At 33.3% G+C, this 25378-nt stretch overlaps 1 protein-coding gene across 4 annotated transcripts in view; it reads left to right on the forward strand.

Annotated features, from left to right (window-relative positions):
- Positions 1–25378, forward strand: part of BRINP3 (BMP/retinoic acid inducible neural specific 3) — a 381312-nt gene that overhangs the window by 179533 nt on the left and 176401 nt on the right. For all 4 annotated transcript variants that reach the window (XM_025991327.2, XM_025991328.2, XM_025991326.2 and 1 more), the window contains one exon: positions 14805–14995. In XM_025991327.2, coding sequence (XP_025847112.1) covers positions 14805–14995 — 191 coding nt within the window. The remainder of the gene's footprint in view (positions 1–14804; positions 14996–25378) is intronic.

Raw genomic sequence — 25378 nt, forward strand, 5'->3', positions numbered from 1 at the left:
TACCATTATCACATAATTAACCCTTTAATAAGAAATCATTATATCAGTCATCTTAATCATATTAAGAATTGTATTTAAGGGCACCTAGGTGGCTCAGTTGGTTAAGAGTCAGATTCTTAATTTCAGCTCAGGTCATGATCTCAGGGTTGTGCAATCAAGCCCTGCATTGGACTCCCCACTCAGCTGGGATTCTGCTTCCCCCCTCTCCCTTTTCCCCTCCCCCTGCTTGCTTTCTCTATCTCTCTCAAATAAATGAATAAATCTTAAAAAAATAAAAAAAATAATTGTGTTCAAATACTCATTCATTCATTCATTCATTCATACAAGTTGTATTTATTGAATACCAGGTGATTTATACCAGATGATTACTATTATTGTATGAAATTGAAGTATAATTAATCTTTTTTTTTTCTTTTTTAAACCTTAGGTGTACATAGAATACCCAGATCAAATAAGCACTATGCCAAAGTACTGAAAATTTCTCACCTCTTTGTTCTGTTAGTAAGAGTAAGAAGTGCATCATTAGTATCTAGCAACAGTTCTGGAATATGATAGATGTTCAATAAATATCTAATCAATGAATTAACTCATGCCAAGATGAAAAGTGCTCCAATTTTCTAGGTATCAACTTTCCAATGCAGCCATTTATCTTAAAGACAGGAGACAATCTTAGACAATTGAGCTGTGTCTATGGACTTACAGGAAAGAGCTCTGGGAAAGCTATCACCCTGGAAGTGAAACTGCTGCCCATTTCAAAACCATCAACTACTCAAATTGAAGTTTAGCAACTGAATTTATTCTGCAGGAGGTGGAGACCCTCTATAACCAGAGATTAACTAGGTGAAAAACAAATCAATTGAAAATTAGAGTTCTATGTTCATGCAAGTGTTCTTCCCTAAATCTTCCTACCCCAAATTTTCATGTGTCAGTATGGTATTTGACTTTTTAGTTGACACTTATACTAAGATTGTATATGAAAGTAAGAGAACAACACTTAACATTTATCATATAAAAATTTCTCAGTAAATGTCCACTATTTTTCTTCTTATCTTTCATCATAGAAATCACTACTGGACCTAAAGTGTCCATGAATATAAATTTAATGCTAACTATATATTGAAATATCATGAATTTCTTGCCTTTATTTGTGATGTTCATCAGTAATTTATTCTTTTCCTATTTTCATTATACTTGTGATTCAGAATATTGACTATTTTTAAAAGTCATTGATATTTTGAAATAATCTATAAAAAGAAAAGTCAGGAGCCTGGGTGGCCCAATCAGTTGAGTGACCAACTCTTGATTTCACCTCAGGTCATGATCTCAGGGTCACAGGATAGAGCTCTGTGTTGGGCTTCACACTGAGTGTAGAGGCTACTTAAAATTTTCTCTGCCTCTCTCTGCCTCTGGTCTCTCTCTCTCTCTCTCTCTCTCTCTCTCTCTCTCTCTCTCTCTCCCTCCCTCTAAAAACAAAACAAAACAACTCAAACTGATGGTTTGATTGGATAAAAAATGGAAGTTGGAAACTATCAGTTTTATATAAGCAGTTTCATTTGTTTTTATCAATCCTGTAATGTTCAGGTGGGATCTAGAAGATAACTTTGACTTCTTGGGACACCTGGGTGGCTTAGCAGTTGAGCTTCTGCCTTTGGCTCAGGGCATGATCCCAGAGTTCCGGGATGGAGTCCCACATCGAGCTCCTTGCATGGAGCCTGCTTATCCCTCTGCCTGTGTCTCTGCCTCTCTCTCTCTGTATCTCTCATGAATAAGTAAATAAAATCTAGAGAAAATACTTTGACTTCCTTTAAGATAGTATAAATCTCTTTTTATTTTCCCTTTTGTTTCCTCTCTCTTTTCCCCATAGTGTCCTCAGGTTGATCCCATTCCCACTCTTTCTCCATCTCCCTTCATTCTGGGAAATTTTCCTTGGATACTTCTTTGATTATTATTTCATATTTTTATTTTCCATTTTCCTTTGTCACATAGAGTGACTTTCTGTGATACAGTTTTTCAGGTTCATCAGTATTTTAATTTTATGGATCCATTTCCTTTTCAGTGTCAACAATGAAGTAATAAAGACCTCTAAAGATGTATTTAGTGATTCCTATATTTATCAATGTGCTGTCTTCCACTATCATCACAGATACATCCTTTATTAGTCTCTTTCTTCTCTTTTAACCAAATATTATGCATGCTCAGTTTTAACTTTCTGAGGTTCCAGGGGTTTCCTTTTTTTTTTCTTTTAGAAGTCTGCCCCCTGTATCCGGCTGAACTATTCTTCCTTTTCTAGGTACAACAACACATTTTCGTTGAATATAGCTTATCTCTTTACAAAGCATATTAATTAAGTAGCACACCTGATTGATTTTTTGTTGTTGTTGTGGTTAATCTTTCTTTCCAGATATCTCCATTATTTGGATGGATTTTTTTTTCCAAATGTAAGTGTTTTGAACTATGAAACACTTTAGCCACCTGTTTTTTTAAAGCAAATTTTAAGAAGGAGACTTTTTTAAAGAATCAATAGATTATATTAATTTTTATATGCTTATTTTTTATTGAAACTAATTACAGTAAAGTGATCAGGTCTAATATCCCTTTGTAGAAATCATGATTTCGGGATCCCTGGGTGGCGCAGCGGTTTGGCGCCTGCCTTTGGCCCAGGGCGCGATCCTGGAGACCCAGGATCGAATCCCACATCAGGCTCCCGGTGTATGGAGCCTGCTTCGCCCTCTGCCTATGTCTCTGCCTCTCTTTCTCTCTGTGACTATCATAAATAAATAAATAAATAAATAAATAAATAAATAAATAAAAGAAATCATGATTTCTTTTTCTTATAGTGAGCTGTTTACTTTTATGTTTGGTGATGTTAACTTTTGACTGTAGAATTCAAGTTTCCCTATGGATTTACAGAACATTATGCATCTCCAGGACCCTTCTCATGGGCTCAAGTCTTATTGGCATCCTTCAGCTTGGTGCTTGTTGGATATAACAAATTTTCCCATCAGCTACCCAATTTCATCCTTTAGTTCCCTCAACACTGCTTGATGATTCCATCTAAGAATGTATTTCTCCTCTACCATCTGTGTTTCTCTCTCTGAGGCTTTCATTCTTTATGCTCTTGAATATGGAGTTTGGACTATGTACTATTTACTGTGTCTCCTGTAAAAGGAATTGATCATAAAACTCTCTAACTACTCAGTTCTTACCAGTCTACCATCCTCTTCCAAGAAATATGAATTACTCCCTAGGTTTATTTAGCTCCTTCTACCAAGCAGATATTTAAGCTCTGTTTCTCAGACAACTGCTAGGATAATACAGGATTAATCTATAATTGACATGTTCCTTCCATTATATTTATATTATTTTATGTTAGCACTATAATAATATTTTCACATTATTCCCCATATGATTGCTAAACTCCTCCTGATTTTTCCCCTACCCCTCCTTTCTATATTTTTATCTCTATTTCCTTCTTTCATCATATACTCTCCACAGATCCCACCATCATACACACGCACACACACACACACAAACACACACAGATCATACATTACTGTTAATATCCACTTTTCAATTCCAGTTGGTCTTAATCTACAATGAAGTTAAGGGCATCAGTTTTGGAGTCAAATCCTCTTGGATTCAGCCTTTTGCTAGGTTGGGGGAATAACTACCACCAAAGTTCGCTCACTCACTGAAAGCACGTGAGAGAGCATGTACTTCACAGTGCAATAGCTTAAACCTCACAGATTATTTGCTTGAAACACAAGATTATCTTTCCAAATGTTATATTAAGGTAAAGGTTCTTTACCAGTCAAAATTTTAAATTTTCGGAATATTACTCAGCCATTAGAAATGACAAATACCCACCATTTGCTTTCAAGTGGATGGAACTGGAGGGCATTATGCTGAGAGAAATAAGTCAATCAGAGAAGGACAAACATTATATGGTCTCATTCATTTGGGGAATATAAAAAATAGTGAAAGGGAATAAAGGGGAAAGGAGGAAAAATGAGTGAGAAATATCAGAAAGGGAAACAGAACATGAGAGACTCCTAACTCTGGGAAACGAACGAAAGTTGGTGGAAGGGGAGATGGGTGGGGTTTGGGGGTGACTGGGTGATGGGCACTGAGGGGGACACTTGATGGGATGAATGCTGGGTGTTATTCTACATGTTGGAAAATTGAACACCAAGAAAAATACATTTATAAAAAAAATAAGATAAATAGTTTTGAAAAAATAAAAAAAAAATAAATTATCATTAGTATGAAAATTTTGCTTTTTGCCTGCCAAACTTTAACTTTAAACTTATTGCCTGTTAATGGGTAAATATATATATATATATATATTTATAATATTATATATATTTATAATATTATATATATATATTTAATGGTGTTAAGAAGATGCTAATCAACTTATACTTTCTGTATTTATTTATTCCCTGGTGAGATGGGAATTGAATTTGTATAAATCAGTCTTCCCTTACCGTATCAGTGACACAGATGTGAAAAATTAAACATCTTCTCATAATGGAAATAGCAGGACTACTCTCCTCAAAGTGCATTAACTAACTGAGGCTATGAACACTGCCGCTATATATTTTATTGCACTTACAGACAGTCATAACACTCTTCTCAATATTTATTTTTTTTAAGATTTAATTTATTTATTTGAGAAAGACAGCAAGAGACCAAGAGAGAGTGAGAGAGAGACTGCACACACACACAGAGGGAGAGGGAGAACCAGACTTCCCATTGAGCAGGGACTCTGACTGGGAGCTCTATCCCAGGACCCTGGGATCATGACCTGAGCTGAAAGCAGACACTTAACCCACTGAGCCACTGGGACACCACTCAATATTTGTATATATTAGATTTAGCAGAAGTAAGTTGTTCCAGAGTCATTAATGATTCTCCATTTAGCAGGAGCAGTTAACTCCTACCTTCCCTCAGTCATTTGAACAATCAAAAAGCATGATTGAGGAACACATTGTTACAGTAGATTTGGTTTTCTGTGAATTGTAGCTATGGTGTTTGCTTGCAAGTCACAAACCCCACCTTTATCTTACTTATATAGTCATTTCATTTTAGCTCAAAGAGAACATTACTCATTTGTTGATTCAGTATGCATTTATTGAGTGATTACTATGGGTCATGTATCTGAGTCTTAAGAATACATGTCCATAAAAATAAAGCATCTATGTTGAGCCTATTGCATAAAGAAAGAGGGAGATATTAATGAAGTAACTCCATAAATACACTAATTTCTAGGAAGGAAAGAATATTCAACTATAAGTATATATAACCCTAGTTGAGGATTGGATTGGCGTGGTAAATATGACTGCAGTTTCCCCGTGTGATTTTTTTTTTAATTTTTATTTATTTATGATAGTCACAGAGAGATAGAGACACAGGCAGAGGGAGAAGCAGGCTCCATGCACCCGGAGCCCGACGTGGGATTCGATCCCGGGTCTCCAGGATCGCGCCCTGGGCCAAAGGCAGGCGCCAAACCGCTGCGCCACCCAGGGATCCCTCCCCGTGTGATTAATATTGGTGTCTTTGAAGTCTGTATAGTAGGTGATAGTTAACAAATTTATTTTATATAAATCTCAGGCTTAAAAGACAGAAAGACTAAGTGCTTGTTAGATAATAGGTTTCATTTTGTAATCCATAAATTCTAAGGGTAATATCCAGAGAAATGTGACATTGCCAGTTTATGTTTCACAAGTTGTTTTTGTTTTTTATTTTTTGTTTTGTATAAAATGATATTTGACAGACAACTCAAGCCTGATTCAGGCTGAAAGGTTTTAATTTGAGCAATAATAATTTGCACCTTGTAAATTTAAGAGTGTGCAGTTTTGTTGTGAAAATTTGTCATAAAAGGCCATATCCAGACTCTCTTCCACATGTTGATGCATGAGACATAAAATCAATAGCAAGTTTAGGTCCCTTAACTATGTAAGAAAAATCATAACATTTTAAGAAGAGTTTTCTTTAAGCCATTTTAAAATTTTTTCAGGAAAAATATGTATTCTATTAAATTGAGTTACTATTTAAAACTAATTTTTATTATGGAAAAATTTCATTAAATAGATTAACAATTTATATTCACTGTCTCTAAAAATTGCAATTACTCTAAAAGAGAATGACCTTTGTTTTTTTTTTGTTTGTTTTTTTTTTGAGAATGACCTTTGATTTTACGTTTTTACCTCGAGTTAATGAAATGAAACAGAATATGAATTTGTAACTTATTTTAAGTTCAAATATTTAATTGATTAGCTACTTGTCATAATCCATGGTTTGTGAATATTTGATCCAATATTTAAGTTAGAGTTTGGACCACCATAAAGAAATCTTAATGAGGTTTTTGCTTAAATGTTTAAAGACATTACCACAAAACAGATTAATTTTTCATTAACAGGTAACTATTATTTTGGCAATGATTTTTCTGGACAAAGGAAAGCAATTTGTAGCTTCTTTTTAAAAAAAAAAATAGATTTTTTTTTAATTTATTTGAGAAAGAAGAGAGAGAGAAAGTATCCGAGAAAGGGGAGGAGCAAAGGGAGAGGGAGAAAGAGAATCTCAAGCAGACTCTGGACTGAGCACAGAGCCTGACTCCAGGCTTCATCTCACAAACCTGAGATCATGACCTGAGCTGCAATGGAGTCAGGCACTTACTTAACCAGCTGAGCCACTTAGGTGTTTTAGTATCCCTTAAAATTTAAAATAAATTCTTTGAGTATGGCTTCATTTATAAATTATTTTGTTAATATTACTGATTAGCTCCACTAAGGCTTATTACCTTGATCAAGGTTTATAATATTTAAAAATTGACATCCTAGGATAAAAATTCATGACTCAAGCATACACCAAAATTTGCTTAAGAGGTAAACTATGTCCCCTGTACCATTTTGGTTAAGTGTTACATTCTGCTTCTTTAAAGCTCTACAGAGTTAGTACTATTAAATGTATGCTCCTATGTGAAATGACTTTATGTCAATAAGATTAAGAATTTGCCAAAATTCACAGGACTTAGAAATTTGTGAATTGACTTGGTGAGGGTGGGATTTGAAACTTCAGCTGACTTCTAAATCTATTCTCTTTTGAAAAATTAAAACATTTGCCTCCCTAAAATATTTAAATTAATGTGTGAAATGCAAACATTTTCACTAATTAGTCAAGATAAACACCTTTTAAATTATACATACAAGTAAAAGGGACATTCATATTTGTTTATTTCTTGTTTCAGAGAGGGTCAGTGTATTTTATTTTAGCTCCGTTGTATCTGCCCTTGGCTTGTCTACACTGCTTAATAATTACCAAATCTCTCTAATGTGACTGATAAAGAATTTTGATAAGTTGTAACAGATGTTACTGTTAAAACTATAGTCCCAAAATTTAGAAAAGCTTTTTCTTTTACTTAATTCCTTTTCTTCAACTTAGAAAGTCCATCATTGACAGCATGTATGTATATGTTTTATATCAGAAAAAATTCTGCTTAAAAGAGTAGCTTAATTTGGATGTAAATAATAAATTTCTATATTATGTATATATCTGTGTAAGCACAGCATGTAGTAGCCTTATATTTCTACAAAATGAGTTACCTTTGGGAATAATGGTGTTTACTATAGTAATTGAATTTGTGGCATTTCCCTTAAAATTTTAATAAAACCGGGTGCCTGTGTGGCTCAGTCAGTTAAGCATCTGCCTTTGCTCAGGTCATGATCCCAGGGTTCAGGAATTGAGGTCCTGGGATCAAGGCCTCCATCTGGCTCCCAGGACAAGGGGGGCCTGTTTCTCCCTTATGCCCCTGCTCGTGCTCTCTCTCTCTTTCTCTCAAATAAATAAATAAAATCTTTAAAAAATTTAATACACCCTATCTATTAAATTGCAGAAAATAGCTTAAAGCTATATGAGATAAAATTAATTTTCAGTTATTTCATAGCCTTGAAAATTTAGCATTTTTTAAAATAATTAGAAATATATATTATAAGCAACCAACCATTCTTTACAAAATCTTCTATAACCCTGCCTCCATTTTATTTAATTCAATGATACAGAGAAGCAGCTATACCTACGATTAATCCTTGTGGCTTTATAGGGGTCGGGGTAATATTTAGTTTCAATCCTGCTGATTTGACTTTTCTAATCTACTATGTGTTGTCAACTCTTTCAAAATACTACCCTCATTAATGGTGCTTCCTAAAATCCTGCATGTAGGGGCACCTGGGTGGCTCAGTGGTTGGGCATCTGCCTTTGGCTCAGGTCATAATCCTGGGGTCCTGGGATCGTGTTCCACATCACGCTTTTCAGAGGGAGCCTGCTTCTCCCTCTGCCTGTGTCTCTGCCTTTCTCTTTGAGTCTCTCATGGATAAGTAAATGGAATCTAAGGAAAAAAAAATCTTGCATGTACCTATTGTACATAAGTCATATTTTTCATTGGTCTTTTTCTTTCGGTATTTTATTTGCTTAGGTTCATTGTGCTAAATCCGTAGCCTCATCCAAAAATACTGCGCAAGCTTTAAAAACTCGCTACTGTTAATTTTTTTTTAAAGTTGTTTTGTATCAAGGGGCAGGAGGACTAAAGAAAGTGGATTCTTTACCCTGCCAACTGCTTAGCATTCAGCTGCCTTAGAAACACTAGCTTCAGAGCTACAGTCATCCAGGCCATTAGGAACATTTCCCTTTTACTGGCCAAATGGAAAACAGCATCTCTGTGAGATGCAAAAAAGAAAGAACGTTCAAAGAACCATTTTTATATGTATCAGTTACACATAATAGAATTATGGGGAGCTAGTATTGATTATTAGTGGCATTTTTAAGGATCAGTATGATCTTACAGATGCAATTAGAAAGTTATTGCTACTAAAAATTGGCAAATCAATTTATGATTCTTATGCTGAATTTGCCATAGATTAGTGCTTGGGTAATATATTTTGGTTTAATATTGTGTTGTGTACACAAATTTAATTAATATTGAAAGAATTAAAATTACAAGCCAACAAATATAGTATTGTAAAAAATAATATAATAATAGCCTCTTATGACTTAGAGAAGCAACTTTATTTATTGTAAATTAGTAGTTATGGGTGAATCTTTTCAGCAGATGCATCTTCTGATTTTGTCAAGGTTTTTATTTTTTTATTTTTTTAAGATTTTATTTATTTACTCATGAGAGACACGCAGAGAGAGAGAGAGAGAGAGTGGCAGAGACACAGGCAGAGGGAGAAGCAGGCTCCATGCAGGGAGCATGACATGGGACTCGATCCCGGGTCTCCAGGATCACGCCCTGGGCTGAAGGCGGCGCTAAACTGCTGAGTTACCCAGGCTGCCCTTGTCAATGCTTTTAATACTGATTTTCCTCTGGTATTGAATTATCAACAGTGGTGGGTTCTATATTTTTCAGGAACTGGATATATATCTATGTGTAATTTAAAAAAAGTTATGGTAGTTAATATATATTAAATACCTGAGGGGATCCCTGGGTGGCGCAGCGGTTTGGCGCCTGCCTTTGGCCCAGGGCGCGATCCTGGAGACCCGGGATCGAGTCCCATGTCGGGCTCCCAGTGCATGGAGCCTGCTTCTCCCTCTGCCTGTGTCTCTGCCTCTCTCTCTCTCTCTCTGTGACTATCATAAATAAATTAAAAAAAAATTAAAAATAAAAAAATATATATATTAAATACCTGAGTACATTTATGTATTCACATAGAATTTAAATACTAATAAGAAAGGCCTATAGCAATATGGCAATGATGTAATCATTATTTAAATGGAATTTGTTGATGTCATTCTTGTTTTCCAACCTTTTACATGAGATGGGTACAGATAAAATTATAATAAATATTGTTGTAGAAAAGTAAGCATTACATAGACATACATAATAATAGATGCCTGCAAGTCAGAATTTTTAGCAGGCAAACATACAACTTAATCAACTAATAGAAGCTTCTTAGAGCCAACAAAAACATTTTCAAAGTAATGTTCTGGCTGAACTGTTTATAGCCCATTTGTGTGTTCTACAAAATAGTGCTGCTTCTAAAGGGGCTGAGTTACATTAAGCTCTAATGATTGTGCCTATTTCATTTAAAGACTTCCAAAGGTTATGATGGGAAGATATTTATGTACTGTGAAGGCTTCAGGTAGAATGGAGCCTTCAGTTAGATGCAGCAGTGTTCTTATTTAATGTAAACATAATGAATCTGGATGGAATTCTTAGATCCTTTAGGTAAAATGCTCTCATTATGATAATCATACCCGACAGCATGTTTTTAATTCAGCATTCCATTGCTTTGTTTTTCCAAAATTTAATGAATGCTTGGTCTAGTTGCAACTGAGGTGAATTTTATCTTCAGGAAGGAAAACAAAGACTGCACCTATAAGTTTCCAATTTATATACAACCAGTTCCTTATTGCCTTCTCAAGTTACACCGAAGTCAAGATACTCTATGTTGCTTATGATGCACTAGATTACATGACTGGAAAACAAGCAAATAAACCAACTAATAACTCCATGATCTTGATATCTTTGCATAAAAATATTTTTTAGTTCATGAGCTTGCTCATTCCAATAAGCTGCAGGAGTGGGATTGGGGAATGGGGATTTGAATCATCATCGTTTACTAGGATCCCAGGCTGATGGACCAGCATAACCATGCACATGCATGCTTTAGAAGTCAAGTAAGCCACATGGCCACACTGATTTTAAAGGAGACTAGTAACTGCAATCTTATCCTGTGCCCAGGATGAAGAGACACTGAGTATCTGTATTCATACCTATATGTTTATTACTCACAGTGTGGTACTTAACTGTCCAGAGTTGACATCCTTTACTTAAAGTGCTTCTTACCACTTCTCAGAATTATTTCTCTTTCTCTTTGGGTTTTCACCAAAAATCAGTAGAGACGATCATAGTGATCATGTATCATTATAATATAAACCAATAAAGTGGAGAGTGGAAATGAGAGATCTCAGATCAACATTTATATTTTTTACACACACAAAATTATACTTTTTGGATATACACAATATAAGTGTAATATATTATTCTATTTTTCATATAAAATATAACAGAAAGACTAGGAGAAGAATTTCATTTATTTTATTTATTTATTCATGAGAGGCAGAGACACAGGCAGAGGGAGTAGGAGAATTTCAGATAGAGCTCTCAAGACAAGAAAATAATTCATTATATTCATTAACAATGATGGGGGTTTTAAATATTAATTAATTAATTAAATTAGTTGTCTGGTTAATTTCTATTAATATTAGTCTTACTGTAGCAATACTCTCAAAAAGTTGTCCTCTACTTTTGGTTGTTGTGTGACAGAAAGAATAATCAGATAGGATGGCAAAGTGTTTTGTCCAACTAAAATGTTAGAAGGTAAATTGAAATTATAAACTTAATCAGGGCTTACAGATTAAGGTAATAAAAAGTGCCTAATAGCTGAAGAAAGCTTCCTGGAAAGTCCTTCACAGTTTTAGGCTCTGCATAGCTTCACATGGTCTGAAAACCTAGGGGAAGAGAAAACATATTCAAAATAAGTTAGATTACTTATGTTAAAGAATAGTGATAAATAGGGTAGAGTAATTATGCTAAATAACCTACTGCACAGTTGCATTTTTGCCCCCAAAATATTTTAAAGTTCTTCAATGAAATGCAATCATTTATAGTTTATCTTGCTTAATGTAATCTTTGAGCCCTTGAGGTCAGGGTTTTTCTTACATTCATCTACAAGACTTACACATTTCTGGTAATGGTAATAATAGTGAACAATTAATACATTTTCTTAAAATTAGTGTTAAAAACTGATTTCAGAAAATGACACAAATTTACTATAGCTCTTTCATATTATATCTATTTTTTTGGCCAAATTTAAGAGGACCGAACTAAAGAAAGTAAATTAGGTCAGAATAGATCATGGGCTTTTATTTGTATATTTACAAATTGTTAAAGACAAGAAAAACTAGAATTGCACACTTTAAATATGTAATTACTCACAGTCATCTAGCATGAAATACTTCGTGATTTAAAAAGAGTTTATATGGTATGTAAAATATCACAATTGAGTCAGTTTTCTTGGTTATTCCAAGTCCAGTTTATTCTCTTAGTAGTCCACATGTTAGTCTATTATACATGCATATGAGATTATAAATTTAGCACTTTAAACCATTGAAAAAGATACACTCTAATTTTAGGTTCAAGTTATGTCACTCCCTTGACAAAATTATAAACTTTTTTCAGCAATTAAAAAAAAAAAATCTTTGATGTAAGCCTACAAAGTTTGGAATTGGGCAACTATTATTTAGATCATGGTTTAATAAATAATTTCTTACAAGCATTATATGATTATGTACCTTTAGATATATCACAAAATATTAAAACTTAAGTGTTTTATTTAAATGCCCTTCTTCACAATTTTGAATATATACTTACATAAATGAGATATATAAGTATATTATACTTGCATACATTATATGTAATAGGTAGTACATTATGATTATAATACATTATGCATGTAATTAAATGTATATGTATATAAATATATATAATTGTCACATATGTAATATGTAACATACATATATCATACATGTTTAGTATATTTCAAAATATATTATATTTTATATATTTATAACATTATATGTTATATATTATACAAAGCATATATAGTATAATGTTATATATTATACATATATATAATCATATATAATCAGTTCATGTAAATTTTTTATAAAAGGAGACATAAAAATGATTAATATAAACCCAGGTTTTGAAAGATGAAAGACATCTGTACCCTTTTCTGAGGAAGCATGAATTAATAAATCCAGCAATGTATCTCCAAAAACCCTTCATATTTGAAAAAAGAGCACTTTGAGAAAATGCTAAAGACAATATATCAAATTATCTAATTAACAGATTTTTTTTCCAAATAGCAACATTAGCATTGCTTGTTTAAAAGTGCACCCACTTCGAACCTACTGAATCAGAAAACACTGGGGTGGGGGTGCCTGGATGGCTCAGTACATTAAGCAGTTAAGCAGTTCTGCCTCAGGTCATGATCTCAGAGTCCTGAGATCCAGCCCCACATTCGGCTCCCTGTCATGTATCCTTGGTGGGAGGCCTGCTTCTCCCTCTCCCCTGCTTGTTCTCTCTCTCTCTCTCCCTTTCTCTCTTGCTCTCTGTCTCTCAAATAAATAAATAAACAAGATCTTAAAAACAAACAAACAAAACTGTGGCGTGGAGTTTCCAAGTGACTCTAATAGGTGCTGAAGTTTGAGAGCCATTGGTAGAATCAAACCATTTTATTAGCTGATTTATAGAGGATACAGCAATAGCTTCTCAATGAAACAAAACACTAGGTTGACTTATTCTCACGCTGAAGTCTTCCCTAGATTCTTGAATGAACCTTACCTTATAATTAATATCTAAAAGACCAAGTGGATTGTTTGGCTGCCAAATGTGTGTCACATGAAGGAAATATATTCATAGTTGAGACTCTGTCAAGGGTAGGGGTCTTTGTCCTGCCACTATTTATTGTTCTTCATTATCCTGTGTAAATCTTTTCCCTGCCTTCCCTCCTTCAGCAACTTTTTTCTTTCGTTCAGTGACTGCTTAAATATTAAATATCACCTCTTTAGAGTTGCCTCCTCTGGTCACTTAAAGTAACATAGGGCCCACTGCCTACAGCTCTATAGCTTACCAAAGCAGGCTGCCTGTGGTAGCTCTCAGCACTTAAAATACTCTGACATTTGTTTAAAATTTAAGTTAATGTCTTTGTCGTATTTACTTTTAAAACTTTCTCTAGAATGTGAGCTCCATTTGGACATGGACAGTATTGGTCTGGTTCACTGATGTATCTGTATCATTCACTGTTCATTGGTACACTGCAGGCATTTTTCGGAGGAAAAATATAAATAAATATGGCACATATTTATACAATATTTATTCAATGTTTTATTTGCTAGATAGTAATTGAGTAAAATAACACACCTGGGAGTATTAGACCTGGTAGAGGGAATTCTTCCCTCAGGAAGAAGGTATTTGAGGTTTTAATCAGACCACTCATCAGAAAAAAATCTAAACAGTTAATTAGGGGATACAGTTCACCATAGTTCTTTGCTAAAGTATTATTGAGTTGACTTTAACTCAATATAAATTGGTAAATCTTTGTTTAAATGTATAAATCATTTATTATTATATCTTCCATTTCGATTTGGCCAAATCCACCTGAAAAGTCATTTTGCATCTTGAGAAATTGCTAATCAAGTTGAATATAGGCTTCAAAATAGATTGTAAACAATTACTCTTATAAAAAAGTGTTTCTCCTTTGATCATTTTTTTTTTCATTCTTCTACAGCTCCATGATATTCTTGAAGTTTTACAGGGTCCCACTCTAAAATGAATAGAGAAAAAAATCATTAGAGTTATGAAAATAAATTGATTCTCTTTTTTCAATTTCCCTTAAAAAACAATAAAGTATTACCTTAGTGATTTTTTAAATAGCTCTACATTCATATTCTATGCATAACGAAATCATGTTTATGAGTATCTTTCATTGGGAAAAAATCAGTGGAAGCTATTTCTTTTAAGTGGCTTATTTTTTCCTTTATATGATTTGGTTTCAGAATATTCACTCCAGTTACATAAATTATAAATGTTGCTTCTCCTACTCATAGTACATGATGTATTATTACAGGCCAGACTCATCGTAATGTGGTGACCCCAGCAAAACTACCGAGTGAACTTTTCAAATGAAAATATTCAGATAGATTATGTGTTTATGAATAAAAATAAATTTGCTTTTCAGGGAGTTTGGCCGCTGGAAAGTAAATAATCTTGCAGTTGAGAGAAGAAATTTCCTTGGCTCCCCTCTGCCTCTTGCTCCTGAATTCTTCCGCAACATAAGACTTCTGGGACGTCGACCTACTCTTCAGCAAATCACAGAAAATCTTATCAAGAAATATGGGACCCATTTCTTGCTATCTGCAACTCTGGGAGGTACGATTCTCTGAAAATATTTGTGTCTGTGTGCTTGTGCATAAAACTGTAAAAATCAGGTAAAAACGTGTTGATTAATCCAGATAACTTCAGTTTGAGTAGGCCTAGAATTTTTCACTAATATATTCAATACATTTATTGAGTTATTACTAGACACCTTCTATGGTGTTCACAATGGTAAAGTAAATGGTTATTAGTTAGTTCCTGCCTAAAGGCAATTTGTAATATAATAGCATGCATTAAATACAGTCATAGCTATTGCACTCTGTAGTGTGAGGTGACATGCCAAAATTTGTTCCAAAAAATGAATAATAAACAGTCATGTCACAGGTGGAAGTCATCACTTCTGGTTACAGAGAGCAGGAAAAGTTTCCTGGAGTAAACATGAAAGATCTAAAATTACATTTTTAGGACTATTTTAGTATTTCTGATTGTGGTTGATACATAATATAGAGAGAATGATCAATAAATATCAATTATGACCCATAATGTAAAAGTAGATATTAATAATGTACTTCTTTAATTTATGAATTTGTAAAAAATAAATCTGTGGTTTTAATATTTTTAAATATGTTTTATCATGGTGATATATAATTCAGTATTTTGAATACATTTAGGTGATATTTGAGAAGGAAAAGTAATAGAAAAAAATAGGATTTTCCTAAACTATAAATATCCCAGAATTCCATATATTTAGTTTTGTGCAGGACTTTTAATAATGTTCAACTATTTTATTTAGAAATGGGTGTCACTCTTGAAGAGCACTGAATATAATTGGATACGGAATTAAATAATTGAGTAGGAAAACCATGAAAACGGTGATTCCCTGCTTCCTTGTGAGTTGCTCAGTAAGTTTACTGAATACAGGCCAACTGAGTCATACCAATGATGAGGTGGCATAAAAGGCCACTAGTCTTTCATTTTTCCTATCTTTGAAGATGGCTCTTTTCTCTCCTTTACCTGCCAGTCCAGTCTGTCAATAAGTCATGCCAGTATTTTTTTTTTCCAAATATATCCCATGTCAAAGCTTTCTGACTTCCACCCAGACATTCCTAGACCAAGTCATCGTTTCTCCTAGAATATGCCTCAGGTCCACGCTCCACACGAATCTTTTAAAAACTTGGATCAGGTCAAATTACTCTGTGTGTCAATTAAAACCTGTAACTAGCCACTTAAAATCCAAATGTCTTGAAATAGTTTATAATGCACTATATGAATGGTTTGATACTGGCTTTTGCCACAGATCTCAACTTTTCTTCTCAGAATACTTTATTTTTCAGCCGCAATGACCTTCAAATGATTCAGGTTAATTTTTCTGCTCAAATATTACTTTCCATGGAGAGCTTTCCTGTCCATTCTACCAGGAATAGTGCCCAGTGGTCCACCAGTAGTCTCCACTACCTCATTATCGTCTTTGGATTCTTCATAGTATTAATTTTTATGTGAAATATTTTATTTATTAGATTCTTGGCTTATTATTTGTCATTTCTGCATGTTTTCTTAAAAACAGGAACTTTTCCTATCTTTGTCATCAATTTAGGAATTGATGTAGGAAGATACTTTTTGGCACAATGTATGGCATCATTTAAATATGCAATGCGGGACACCTGCGTGGCTGAGCAGTTAAGCGTCTGCTTTCAGCTCAGGGTGTGATCCTGTCGTGCCCGGATCGAGTCTCACATCGGGATCCCTGCATGGAGCCTACTTGTCCCTCTGCCTGTGTCTCTGCCTCTCTCTCTCTCTCTCTCTCTCTCTGTGCCTCTCATGAATAAATAAATAAAATCTTTAAAAAATTTTAAATATGCAATGCATTTATGTTATTGTTATTGTTATTACAGTACTATGGATAGAAAAATTATAAAATATTCCAATAATTATAAAAACTCATTCAGATAGCGAAAGCTATGTCTATATGGATTAGTAAGGCCAATGATTATTAATGCCATAAAATCTGAAGTAAAAGTGAAAATTAAATTATTACCTTAACTTCCTTTGAAAAGTTCAGTGATCTTGTACTTCATCATGTTTGTGTCGACAATGTCTGATACCCAGAAGAATCTCAGAACATAAAATGTATTCTCCAAGTAAGAAAGGAAGCAAGTGACAGAGAAAAGACAAAAGAGATTAAAAAAATACAGATTATTTTCATGGATATATTTTTCCTTATACTAAAATTACAATGACTTTTTGATTGTTTTGGCATTGTAGATGCAACATTCTGGCCTTCAGATTAGTTTTTGTTGTGTATGTCTTTTGTTTGTATAAGCATGGTCTAAAAATCCTTTGTGGAGTTAAATCATTTCTTCAGGTTGATTAGTCAATGATAGTAATATGCTCTCCCAGAATTATTTTACTTCAATTATTTAAAAGTCTTATTCAAACATTTTCTTAAAGGCACATCATGGAGTTGGGTAAGGGAGGCAAAGAAATGGAATTGCCAGGCTTCCTGGCCGCCTCACTTCTGAATAGTCCTTGCATCTAGTATTCCTGGTATTTTCTATTGAAATTCTTTTTTTTTTTTTTTTTTTTACACCCTCTAAATGTTACGTATAGTTTCTTTCAGGAATCTCTGCTGTGTGATGTTAATAAGTTAACTAAAATACCTGAAATTATTAAGTAGCTTAAGGATATAAACTATTTCAAATTAAAATATACATCAGGTTGATCTCAGGCAATTTTAAAAATATTGCTGTTTTAATTATACTAAATCATTTTTTGTTGCTATAATATATTTTAGCTTATATGTTTTACCTGGCTGAACATGAAATTGTATCATTGCATTAAAAAAATAAGATTTGTGGTGTATAACGAGTTAATTCTCTCTCTTGCTCTCTTATTAATCAACTAAGTAATAACTCTAATACTAACACACTGAGGATGTCATGTATATAAGCAAACATCTTAAGAAGCCAGTTATTTTTTGTTTCCTAAGTAATGATCTTCAACTAAATTTAAACATTTTAAAAAATGAGCTGTGTAAAATGCTCTCAGTATTAAAGTGATGAAAATAAATAAATAAAAAGTGTCTTTTTTCCCCTGAGTTATTTAGTACATCATATTATTGACTTAGACATAAAACTTTGGATAGCATACTTGAAGCCTTTAATGGAATATTTTATGATATATAAAACCAGTGATTGAATTATCTCCCTATAGGGAAAAATAAATTATAAAAAACTTTCTTCAATATATATCATTTTCAACATTTATTTCATCTTATGGCTCCTAGACTATTTATCAATATAGTAATTCAGCTTGCTTCTATTTGGATAATGATATCTAAACTCCATCACTGTTTAAATATCTAAAATAAGCTACTCAATATGAAGAATCAATCTTGAAAAAGATTGCACTAGTGGGATATATTGATTTCTAGCTATGGAATATATTTCATGACTGTTTTTGTAATATATTTCATTATAATACAATATATGACAAATACTGAAAAATAAGTGTCTGTGTACTGAATATAGAACAACAACAACAAAATGATTGAATAGGAAAAAAAAAAATACAAAGAGCTTAAAACTACTGGGTTGACTGGGAAGAGGGAGGGTGCCCAGTATAAAGCACCAAACCCAGGTTCTGGATCAATTGAAAAAGGCAAAAAGACTAAGGAAGATTCAGACCAAAACTTTACTTAAAATTTTGTAAGATGTTGTAACAAAATATTTATAATAATTTTAGATTAGGGACCTAATCCTTATCTCCAGTAATACACAGACTCATCCAAGCAATCATCATTATAGCCCTGAGCCACCCATGGTCACAGGAGCATATGGGTGGCTCCCATATCAACCTAGGTTCTCTAAAGCTTAACGCAGTGAAGAACAAACCAAAGATTGTGCTCTCTCCAAACAGGCGCATCTTGAAGAAGAAGAGGAAGAGGCAGGGTTACTCATGTCAGTCCTTTTCCTACACCAGCCTTTCTGTTAACTCACTGCACTTCTGTGGGAAGAGTCAGGAATGCAGGGACAAGGTTTGTTTGGACAAAATACTTTCCCTCAGAGAGGAGTGTAGGAAAAAGTAGTCTTTTCTTGATAGAGATATTTTTAAGAAATAAAAATTCATTCTAGGAGCAAATAGATAATACCTTAAGATTTGTTTATTTGCAACTTTAGAAAATATTTTTCACCCTCTGCAACATAAAAACAAATGCTGTTTGACTACTGGTTTTGAATGCACAGAGTTTTAAAAGTGATAATTTAATTTTTGGTGGAAATAGTTACTTTTTTTAATATGTAAGTTTTTTAATTTTTTTTCCTCAAAGTGCTCCTTATGAGAATGTACCTTGTTATTAGAATATCATTCAACTTAAGAATTTTATCAGATATATAATTTTATTTATATAAAGAAAATACTTTATTTACTATTAGAATGTAAAAATACATGATTGAAGTCTTCAGTAGCATTAACTTACCAGCATAGTTATTTAAAATAATAAATACTACCTCAATAACCACATAGTGTATAAGTCACTATGGATGCAAAGTAGTTTAATAGCTTGCAAGTTTTACCATATACTGTTTGCATATGTATCTCTTTCAAGAAGAACAGAGTCCTGGGACGCCTGGGAGGATCAGTGGATGAGCGTCTGCCTTCAGGTCAGGGCATGATCCTGGTCCTGGGATCGAGTCCCACATCAGGCTCCCCACATGGAACCTGCTTCTCCCTCTTCCTATGTCTCTGCCTCTCTCTATGTGTCTCTCATGAATAAATAAATAAAACCTTAAAAAAAAGAAGAAGAACAGAGGTCAGAAGTCAGGCAGTATGATACACTATAGATAGAATAACAATTGAATTTTTAAAAATTGTCTTGCATCCCCATGAGTGTAAGATTCCAAATATCCTTATCTAATTTCAGAAATACTCAATTCTCACCTTTGTCTATGTAAATTACATTCTGTATGAAGTGTCCACAGATAGTTTTAAATTCTATATCAAACACTACCTTCTTTCAAAATTGATTAATGGCTGTGTTTCTCATTTTCATTTGATCTCTTCTTAGCAAATACCAGTTCTTTTTGCTTTAGTTTAACTGTAACATAATTAAAGAAGCAAATCTACTAAAAACATATGCAAATAGAAATACTCACTAAAAATGCATGGAATTATTTCCTCTATTAGATTGCATATGCTGGTTTAAGTAAAAGAACTGAAAGCAAAGAAATCTTTTCTGATGCTTCTTCCCGGGGAATCATTAAAATAATGATATTGAAGAGGGGAAAAAAATGCCACACTGGTTTTTAAAAGTAAAGATATAATCCTTAAGATTAGTCAGTTGTACCTATTCCTCTCCGTTTCTGTCTCCATCTGTCTCTCATCTCTTTCCCTCTCTCCTGATCTCTCATGTTTCTCTGATAAAATTTTTTAAAAACATAATTTAAAACAGAAATGTAAATTAAATTTTAATGTTTTATAGGACAGTTATCTACTAAAAGGATTTGAAACCATTTACATAAATGTCATAAATATAAAACAAAAGAAATTAGGATTAAAATTGCTATGTCAATGGATTTTAATAATGACATTCCTGGCAACTAAGTCAAAAGATAAATGTCATTTTAGTATTTTATAAATTTGATTATGTTTTCTTTTTCCTCTTTACCTTATAGCACTTCGACAAGGTAGATAAATCATCTGTCCGTTGTTTGACAAGCATGTACTGAGTTAACCTGTAACAGTGCAAAGAACCAACACCTTCCTTAAGAAAACACATAGGTGACTGACAAATAGAGACATTTAAATTGATAATAAGTTTTACTGTGGTTTAGAGCCTCATTACTCAAGTGTAGTTCATGGTCCAACAGCACCAGCATTACCTTGGAGCTTGTTAGAACTGCAGAATCTCAGATTTCATCTCAGATTAATGAATCAGAATCTACATGTTAACAAGATCTCTGGGTGATTTATGTGCACATTAAGGTTGAACTGTTTAGAGTATCTATATAAATTTAGAGTGTTCTTAACTATTCTAGAAATCTCACTTCTGAAAATTAATCTTACCAAAATAGTAGCAGGAGTCTATAATATAAGGAACAAAAATGTTCATTGTAACACTGTAAACAACTCAAAAGAGAGGTGACTTAACTGTGTTTCACTCAGGATAGATTCACTTTCATCTGACATGGAAACTCTTTATTTCCAGTTCCTCTTTTTCCATGTCATTGTTCTATAGAGAACATTATGGTAGCTGGGAAATTTTGTTTAAGGTATTTTCAGACTTTTTGGGGGATAATTGTTGATAATCATAAAGTCAGATGCTTTCATTTGGAGTATTTTGCAAAACATATTATGTTTCTTTGTCAAAGCTCTATAAGACTAGTTATTTCCTTCTCATAATATCTTGCAGATGCCAATTGGTGTTAAGCCAACATGTCTGTTTTTACTGTTTAGATATTTGGCTCTGTTTCTTGTCAGAAGCCTATTTTCCTCAGATTGATTTTTTTTTATGTCTGCTTGTTTCTAAAACACTTTTTTCTGCAACACTATAATAGTGGAAAGATAGATTTCATCAGTATGTTTACCTTTTAACATGTTAAGCTAAGAAAGGTTGATCATCAGTGGTGAGGGCAAAGTACACTGTAAAAACTGAAATATAATTTCAAAAGAAGAGCTATACCCAAAATATTATAAGACTTTAGCCCAAGACATAACATGATCTCTTATTACCAAAAAGTAAGATAACATTTTTGGATTAAAATCACACATCCAAAGTAAAACCTACGAGCAATTACATTTAATCTATGTTTGCATTGGCATTCCTATGGGAAAGATTTCTACTAAATAGCATTTCTTTACAAGTAAAACTCACACAAAAGCAAAACCGACATTCACAATAAGATTTTCCAGTGTAAGGAAATTGAATGACCAGAAGGACATCTACCATAAATGTATAGTTGTTTTGTTTTGCTTTCGTCTGGATGAAATGGTATACATTATAGGTCTGTAGACTAACCCAAGGGCAGAGTAATGATAACATAAAATAGAGCCAATCTATAAACATTATTTTCATCACAGTAAAGAAATAAAAAACAAAACTAAACAAAACCCCTCAAGTGGATTTTAACTGCAGTGGCTGTGCCTATCTAGTATGCTATGATTGTGGATCCTCTGTGGTCTGCTCTGGTGTCACTTTGTTCCAAGAATCAAGTTGAAGAAGTTTCTCTTTTGAACATGCTGACCTCCTGGCAGAGGGAAAAGGCTAAATAATTTGTGTAACTTTGCAGTGCTTCTCAAAATTCGTACTAGATCATAGCATACTGGCTTTCATGTATTCCAATGACCCAAATGTTATTCTTTCCAATGCCAGGTTATAAGGAATCCCTCATGAACTGTTTATACTTCTTCTCTATAATGAACCATTAATCCATGTATCCATGTTTGGATCCACAGTAGTGCAGAAAGTAATTGCAAAAAATAATGCAATCTGACACATATTCATTATTGATTTATCCCTAGGATTCTTTTACTCATTCTATTATCCATTGTTTTTTGACTTTTTCTAACTTTTTGAGAGCATTACATTAGTCCTTGATAACTGTATATATGAGAATGCAAATTGATAAAATCCAAGGAAAATATAATAGTACAAAATTTCTTTAAAATTTCTCTTCCTCGTGGACATAAGTGATTTGAAAATCAGGACCGAAAACTACATTACTATGAGGTCCATAGCATATCAAATGTACATAATCTCCTCTTATGAACTGATCGTAAGATAACATTAAAGTCATGATTGTTTTTTTGATGTTGTTTTATTGTCTTCTGTTTTGCATTCTCTCCGAAAGCATCTTTCAATATGTGCTTTTAATGTCCATAAACTACCACAGTATTTTAGTAGTAAAAGACACAGCTGCATGATTTCTGTGTGAAATAATCACGTCTTTTTATATCCACAGTCATTAATCCTTTTTACTTTCTAACAAACTCAGAATGTTGAATCGTTTTCAGAATCACATTTAGTTTTTGCAAAATGTGTGGATATCCTTTGGTACTCATGTCATGCTTATGGGCAACAGCTGGTTTAAAAAATAGGAAAAAAAATGAAATTTCAACACGAATTTTAGTTGATTGAATAATATCTCAGTTTTCAATTGTGAATATTGTGTGTTACATAGAATTCTGATGAACTTTTATAATTGAATAGTTGAGAAAGAGTACAGTTAAAGTTAAGAGTGTATTCTTCTTTCGTTTTGCGTTCTTTTTCTCTTAAAACCCTGTTTCTAAGACTATGAAGATCGTAAACATCACAAAAACATGGTAGTTATATATAATTTAAAAAAACACAAGAAGATCTCTTAGAGGAAATAAATAGGCTTGTTTGTGATGTAGATTGAGTAGCCTTGTCAAAATATCTTAGATATTTAACAATCCATGATTTATAACACTTGAAATTTAGCATAAACTACCTAGTTTACATCACATAGTTGTCTAGTTTGCTGTAAATGAGGGTTTAAAATATGGTATTCATAAGAACAATTAGGGTAATTTTAACTGCCTCATCATGCTTCACTGCAGGGAAAGCTACTATATACATGGATTAATGCCCTACTGTAGAGAAGAACTGCAAGCAATTTATGAGTGGTTTCTCTTTATCAGGTTATTGGAAAGAATGGCCAACTGCTATCTTTAATCATCCCATGTATCTTGATTATAAGATCTACTAGAAAACAAGTTTGACTAAGTCCAGGTTCCTGTGGTGAAATTCAATCTCTCTGAAATGTTAACTTGTAAAAATTTAAAACCTCCTTATTTACAGTTAGGCCCTAATTAAAAAAGGAAAAAGAGAGGAAACCAACATTTATTGTACATAGTATATGTGTTCTGCCAAGTTCTATGGAGAAATTACATTGCTTAGTTTTTTCAAACAGATGAGAGTAAGATATTGCTTCTGTTCTAGAGACAGGGATGCTAAGGGCATGTGCAACTTTACCAACGCCACGCAGTCTTTGATAGAGGACAATGAACTGTTAGGATTTACCTTCACATACACCTGACTCCCAAACTCACATTTTCCTTTTTCTTATTATATCATATTTCCTTCAAATTGAAACAGTAACAAGAAAGCATGTACTGTAAAACTAATAATAAAAGTGTATAAAGATTTACAATATTTTTCTCCTTTGATTTTTCTCTGTTGTCTATAATATATTTTTGCTCTCAGGATAAAAGGAGGAAAACACATTTATCTGTACCTTACAAACAAATGTGGCCTCTGAAAAACAAAGGAAATATTCTTTAAGTCTCCAGTAGATAGAAAGTGGAAGTTATTATTACTCATGATGATGATGATGGGCCGTCGTTTCTCTATGTACAGCTTTGATTACTTAAACCTATATTAGGGGATCCCTGGGTGGCGCAGCGGTTGGCGCCTGCCTTTGGCCCAAGGCGCGATCCTGTAGACCCGGGATCGAATCCCACGTCGGGCTCCCGGTGCATGGAGCCTGCTTCTCCCTCTGTCTGTGTCTCTGCCTCTCTCTCTCTCTCTGTGACTATCATAAATAAAAATTAAAAAAAAAGAAACTTTAAAAAAAAACCTATATTAGCATTTATCATTCAATTGTAACATAGGATAACTCTGAAATTTTAGTCCCCTCACTCTCGTTATGTGTTATTTTCCAGATTATCACAAGACAGCCTAACATTCGTAAAGTATTCTTAAATCAAATATTTTAATTTGCCTTTTAAAACAAGTTTATGCTACTCCTCTCTTTTGTGTGATGGATGACTCAACTGAGGTCCCACTAAGGACTTTTCACCTGAAGAGTGAAGATGTATAGAGGGATACAGTATTTAAAGGATTGTTTTGAGGACTATTTACTCACCATGTGTAGGTACAAATTATAGGACAAGGGTTCATGCATTTGTAAAAGAAGTAGAAAAGGAGGCTTCTGTTCATCACAAATAAAATAGCTAAAATTAGTAGAAATGTGTATATATGAAATGAGTTGTTTTATCCTAAATTTTAAGGAATTGTGGTGAATAAAAGAGAATAATACTATGCCAACAACTTTTGAATTCTTCCTGTAGTCTAGTTGTATTCTAAATCCTTTACAGATATTAAATGTTTCATGCTTCTAGCTACTCTTTAAGGAATACTATGTTCAATTTATACTAGAGGAAACTGAGTCAAGTTATACAATTCAAGAGTATTCAGTTACTAAGTACAAGCCAGTATCAAAACCCAAATCTATCTGGCACTAGCAGTTGGCACACTTACATCTAAACTATAATAAGTCATTCTATATTTTTCCTTCTTCCAGCATCTCATTTTCAGTAAAAGAGTCCATTGTAGTGGTCTAATTATCTCCACTTCTCAATGATGTGTAGCTTTTCAATTCATGTTGGGCACTCCAGTGATAAGTAAATTCACTACTATAC

Source organism: Vulpes vulpes, chromosome 5 (genome assembly GCF_048418805.1).
Source record: "Vulpes vulpes isolate BD-2025 chromosome 5, VulVul3, whole genome shotgun sequence".
Classification (NCBI taxonomy): domain Eukaryota; kingdom Metazoa; phylum Chordata; class Mammalia; order Carnivora; family Canidae; genus Vulpes; species Vulpes vulpes.